The 6,069-nt window shown below is 38.5% G+C and overlaps 1 protein-coding gene across 1 annotated transcript; it reads right to left on the bottom strand.

The window, feature by feature from the left end:
• Positions 1 to 309: 309 nt before the first annotated feature.
• Positions 310 to 5,668, bottom strand: LOC102598946 (uncharacterized). The gene is made up of 4 exons (XM_006347900.2): positions 4,078 to 5,668; positions 3,504 to 3,685; positions 2,235 to 2,458; positions 310 to 1,424 (listed from the first exon to the last, which is right to left on the bottom strand). Exons 1-4 carry the CDS (start codon positions 5,441 to 5,443, stop codon positions 638 to 640), a joined length of 2,559 nt encoding a protein of 852 aa, XP_006347962.1. The 5' UTR covers positions 5,444 to 5,668; the 3' UTR covers positions 310 to 637.
• Between the last annotated feature and the right edge of the window lie 401 nt (positions 5,669 to 6,069).

The following is a 6,069-nucleotide window of genomic DNA, read 5'->3' as shown; positions in this document are numbered from 1 at the left end:
AGACTTTGTCTTTACTCTCAAGCTTTTAAGTGTAAAAAAAGAACCCCACAAGGTGTAAATAAAGCTTTTGGTAAATTCCCTGATTTGTGGTCAATTTGAAACAAAAGATAGAGAGAGACACTCTGAAATGCTAAAGTAGAGTGGAGAAAGCACATTACATTATTCACTTGCACTACTGTTTCAGCAGCAGAGTCTTCAACCAGAACTCAGATTTGAACTGCAATGGTCACATAAGCCTATGAGCAAAAGCACCAACGAACCCTGTCTAATGTTCTCAAAATTAGGCCATGTAATATATATTACAAAAGAGACAGAACAGTAAGAATATATTTCCACTTAGAAGGGAATACATTTATTCATCTGCTGAGAATGTTGACCTCAATGCAATAATGCAAATAATTTGCTATACATACAGAAAATATTCCTCTTCCCACCACTAGATAAAAGTACAAAACTGAAAAAATTCCACATATCTACAACATAGCAAAAAATCAAGGGGAAAAGCCAACTAGCTGAAAGGAGCCTATGACCAAAAATGCGCCCTTTCTCTTTCATCCTTGCCCAGAACGAAAGTAAGAATAGCCAAAGAAAAAAAAAGAAAATAAGTACTAGTATTCAGTTATCTGTAAGTTGTTTCCTACTTAATAGAATAAGAACGGGTGCATACAGCCTCAAGGGCCTCTGTCATTAAGGAAGAAAAGCTGGTCATAGCTTGGAAAACTCCCGGAAGCCCTGTCTGAATGTTGTTCAGAGTCATTGCTCTGGTTACCTCCACTGCTTTAGAATGCTTCACCATCTCATCTTCCACACGCCGTTGGCTAGCTGCAAGCTCAGCCTTTTTCTCAGCAAGAGGGTCCCGTGCATCTAAAACATTACCATTATCAGGTCCCACATCAGGAAGTCCAATGCCAACCATGGAGTAAGAATTGTAATACTTCCTTTCAATGCTCCTAACACTCGAAGCCTTTTTCTCAAGCTCCTTCGATGCAGATTCAGTCCGCTTTTTTATCTTCAGCTCCTCCGTTTGTTTCGCATATATCGAATGAACAACATTTATGAAGCTTTTGATAGCTTCTGATGCAACAGTGTCAGGAATACGGTCAAGCGCTAGCTTCCATTCATCGCAAAACATAAATGAATCTGAGAACTCCCTGTTGCCATTAGTTGGCTCAGTATTGACAGACACAAGGGTGAGCTTGAACCAACCATGAAGGGACTGGATAAAGTCCCTTTGAAATTTTATCAGGCGACAATAACTCGAGTGCCATGCAGATACAGCAGACTCAAGGTCACGTGTTGCCTGCCGGTGTAGGTCAGATGTCGATTGACCATTAATTTCTCTATTGATGAGGCCACGCACCTGCTGCACAATGTCATTCTGAACTTGATGGAACTGGTTCATGGATTTCCACATGTACATAAATCTGCATCAGTTTATACCAATATCAGTTGAGGACTAGTCAGGGGTAAACAGTAAACACTTTATTATCAGCCCCATTTCAAACTCAAAACATAAGCATATACAAACTATCTATTAATCTATAAGTAGAAGAGCACATATCTTCACAACAATCATCTTAGTGATTGCCAAAATTCCAGATTGAGCTTTATCAATACTGACAGGCCTAAGAACCATCACTATATTTAGCCATCAATTAGACAATTACACACATCAAAGCCCAGGAGATATTCCAAATTTCAAAAATAGTGATTCCATCATGGCCACAATCTCTCCTGGAGAGGCTGTCAGACTCTAGAAAGATGCTCCGTGGACATCCTTTCATGGTCAGGAAGACAAAAGGCAAACATTTAAAGATCCATACGTTTTCAGCTACCCACTGAAACAGACAAATATTAACACCAACACATTTTACATGTGAGAGCATGACTTTAGGAGAGATCAATATCAGGTAGGATATGTTGAGCCTATTCAATTCAATTGCAAGGAAATAAGTCTTGAGACAGCACATAATTACATGGGTGATTTAGGTTCTGGAAATGATTTCCAAAAGAAAAGAATAACTTGGAAGAAATTCCGGAAAGGAAGTAACCAGATTTCTTCAATCTCATAATGGTAGAAGGTTGGCTCCAATAAGTTGAGTTTCCTCTAAGCAGTATTGCAACATAGTATCATTTCAACCTATAACCCATGCATGTGTCCACCAGCAAGTAATCTGAATAAAATTGGTTGTCAACAAATTTCAAATCAAGTATTCACAAACACAAGGGCTTACCCATGACAAAGTTCAACAAGCTGTGGGACAAGGTCAGAGTCTCTTAGACCAATAATGGCAGAGGACGTGGTGGAAACAGCCTGTGATGTGACCACCATCAGTGACTGCAACCTCGTTATTGAAGCCTTAGTTTTGTCCAACTTGGCTACGTCATCACTTCTGCTTTCCTGACTCTGTAATGTTGCTAACTTCTTTTCATGCTCAATTTTAACTCCTTCCCTGGCCTACATTTACAGTACTCAGATTAAACAAACGTGTGGGGCTAAAGCATCGTGCAAGGAAGTAGTCGCTCAAGTTGCCCAACTTTTCTTCAATTTTTTCCCCGAATAGTTTGAATTCAATGTCATTGCAATATAACCAAAAAACATAAAAATGAACACATGATGAACTTACTACTGCAAGAGCAAGACACTAGGAAAATCAAAATCAAATAGATGCGGGTCACCAATAAATAGACAAGCAGCGAACACGTATATGCAGCTACATGCAAACAGTTTATAATCATGTCCAGACGAGTTCCTGTCTATATGGAGTTGAAAGGATCTTAAAATTGCGCACAATTCCAATGCTACTTCTCTATTCTGCACTAAAACCCACAAAAAGAAGCAGAAGTCTATGAAAATAAGGCTTATAGTGTTGAAGATATAGTTAATTAAATAAAAGTGTGTTCTCTTTAATAAGTTAATCTTTTAGATGATATATAATTAATTAAATAAAAGTGTATTCTCTCTAATAACTTAAACTTAAGTTTTAGAGAGATGGTCACACACTTCAGCATATATGACCAGAATGTAGATATAAGTGATTTGAATAGGTTAGTTTTAAGGCAGGCAGGGAAACCTGCATGTTCTATATCGAAATCTAATAATAGCTCAAAGTTGTCCATGTCAAGTGATGTAACTACCTGGGGTACTTTAGTAATTACACCATTATTGACTAAATTGAGTGCAAACAAGTTAGATTACACAAGTCTTTGGATGAGCATGACCCGACTGATTTTCACATGTCTATCTACCATAACATTTATAAGATCCCAACCGAAAACCTGGCACTCTGTCGCTCTACTTAAATATCAATATCCCATCACAATAATTGAGTATAGTTTACCCAATTCTTGATTGAATTGGAGTGGATTTAACTACAGCTTTTTATCTTTGCAGACAACCAGTTAACCGACCGAGATGATGATTGCAAAAGACCAATTGGTATAAAACACAAAAAAGTAAATATTTCTTGAAGACTAAGAGCAAGTGGAATTGAGAAGAGCACCTTCACTTCCTGATACAGTTTCTTTTCCCATGCCAAGAGTCGCTCCAAGGTGGAACAAAGACTCTTTTGGCCACCTTCATCAATAGAACTAGGTTCAAAACGATACTTGACCGCCAATGGAGGTTTTGAAGACCAGGTGGAGCTTATGGTGCTAAATACTCCACTGGAATGATACACAGTTTCTGCAATGCACGGAAAAAACAATATTAAATCCTAAACAAAGAATCAAAAAATTTCAACAAAATTTGCTCAACTGGATTGCAAGGTGAAGATAAGTCAATGTCAATCAACTAAACCTCAACCTCAAAATAGTTGTAGCAAATGATATGAATCATCTTGATTGGTCAAAATTTGACTAATTTTACCATGAGTATCAAGTAACCACAACTCTACTCCTTTATCCAAACCTGGAACTGGCTATGCTAAGCTCACATAAGTGTATTCACATATGCATCACAGAAAACATACAACACCCACTAATTGCTATGTTATGATCAAAAAGCACAGATAAAGCAATAAAAAATCAAAATTTACAGTCCACAAAAATGAAGATTCCAAAAACAAAAAGACTCACTCTTCAACTGCTTAAAGCTCCGGTCAAGCTGTGCTCGACCTGTCTCCAACATCTCAGACACCTGCTCACCAGCAGAAGCAGTCTTATCAAAGTATTCCTTAATGGCAGCAACAATCTCTGCTAGATCCTTGTGCCTAACCACCATACTTCTATCAGATACCATCTCCACTTTCCCATTTCCGTTCCCCCAACTCATCGAAGACGACCCACCGTCCTCTGACATCTTATCAGATTTCTTCACTGAGAAATTCTTTGAATTCACATTAATATTAGAACCTTCCTCATTCTTCACGGAAGCAGTAGACCCGAAATTCGACCGGGATGGCCCATACCCAGATCTTATCTCATCCTTTTCCTCTACTTCTTCTTCTTCATCATCATCATCATCAGATGAAGTTGTAGTACTGTAATGATCATGATCTCCCCACTCGCTGCACTGTACTTCTTCTCTCTCAGCTTCACTTTCCCAGTTATTCAAATGGTGGGCTGCATAGTTCTGCTTGTTTTCACCAACCTTTTTCTGATTCCGGACAGACCCATTTGCCAATTTCTCATCGTTAACGCTATCAGTATCGAAAAAGTCAAATTGCTTGTTCGATTTCCCATGAAGTGATTGGTCACTAGGATGATGTTGGTGCTGATGCTGATGATGATGTTGAGAGTATTGTGAATGAGATGTGTAGTTTGATGCCTTATCATCCTCATCATCCTCCAGATCAGCTTCCCGAGAAAAATTGTTCTTATTGTGGACGCGTTCGAAGTACTCTGAACTTGGAGGGGAAGGAGGGTAGAAATTTTCCCAGTTCCAAACAGAGGAAGCTTGTGAAGGAGTACTAGAATACGTCGAATTTGCTTTCGCATCGTATGTATAATCCTCATTATATGAATTCAAACTTGACCCAGAAAGAATGTGTGGAAGCTTCAGGGGTTTTTTCTGCTGCACCGGGGGCTGACGCTGATGAGAGGAAACAGAGGAGGCAGAAAGTATATGAGGAAGCTTTGAAGAAGCTATCGTCGGTGACGGCGACGGAAAAAACGGCGGTGGGGGTGGTGGTGGGTGAAGAGAAGGAGAAGGAGATGGGATACGAATAGGGGGTGGGGGTGGAGGGGTTTTGATGGTAGTAGCAGCAGTAGTAGAAAAAGACGTACGGAGGAGAACAGCTGGAGTATGATCAGAAACAGAAAGTGGTTCACCGGCGGCAAAGGTAGATAAAGCAGAACCGGTAACACGAAGTGAACGGCAGTAATCAGAATGAGCTGCTGCTAAGTGATGACGAGCATAAACAGCTTCTTTCATCAATCGCCGGCGGTCTTTACACCGCCGGACAGTATCTTCGTTATCTAGCTTCGACGCCGCGCAACCCATCGGTAAATATAAAAAAAAAATCAAGTGGGTCTCCGCCGTTAACAGTGGTTATTGCGGCGGTGCAGTAAGTGGTGTTGCTATGGAGTTAAAGAAGTTGCGACGGCGATGGGCGGAGACGGTGAAGAAGAAGAAAAAATGCCATGGAAGTGTTTCACACACAGTGAGTTAGAGGGAGATACTTCACTTTCCTTCTCCACTCAAAAAGTACTTTTAAAAATGACTGGATATGACTAATTTTTTTCAACATTTAAATGTTTATTTTTCTATTTAAATATTAAAATTAAATACTATTACTACTTTATTCTAAAAGAAAATGATAATTAACCATTTAAGAAGTTAAAATCATTTTGTCAATAATAAAATTTTCAATATATTTTTATAATAAAGAAAACGTAGGTTCTAATAATTACATCCAATAATCCTATATCAATAGATCTCAATAAATTCATATCCGCACATTATAAAGCTCTATTCTCATATACTCGAACATGGGCATCTAATTATAAGTTGAAGGATTGCATATTGTACACACTTAAAGGTATAAATTAATTATTATTTTACTAAATTGACTTTATTAACTATATTTTTAAAACAAAATTTAACTAGTTAATACTCTAATAAATTGA

The sequence above is a fragment of the Solanum tuberosum genome, unplaced genomic scaffold, assembly GCF_000226075.1.
Source record: "Solanum tuberosum cultivar DM 1-3 516 R44 unplaced genomic scaffold, SolTub_3.0 scf00095, whole genome shotgun sequence".
Taxonomy (NCBI): Eukaryota; Viridiplantae; Streptophyta; class Magnoliopsida; order Solanales; family Solanaceae; genus Solanum; species Solanum tuberosum.
Note: the sequence above shows the minus strand (reverse complement) of the source record. Positions and strands in the feature narration are given on the sequence as shown.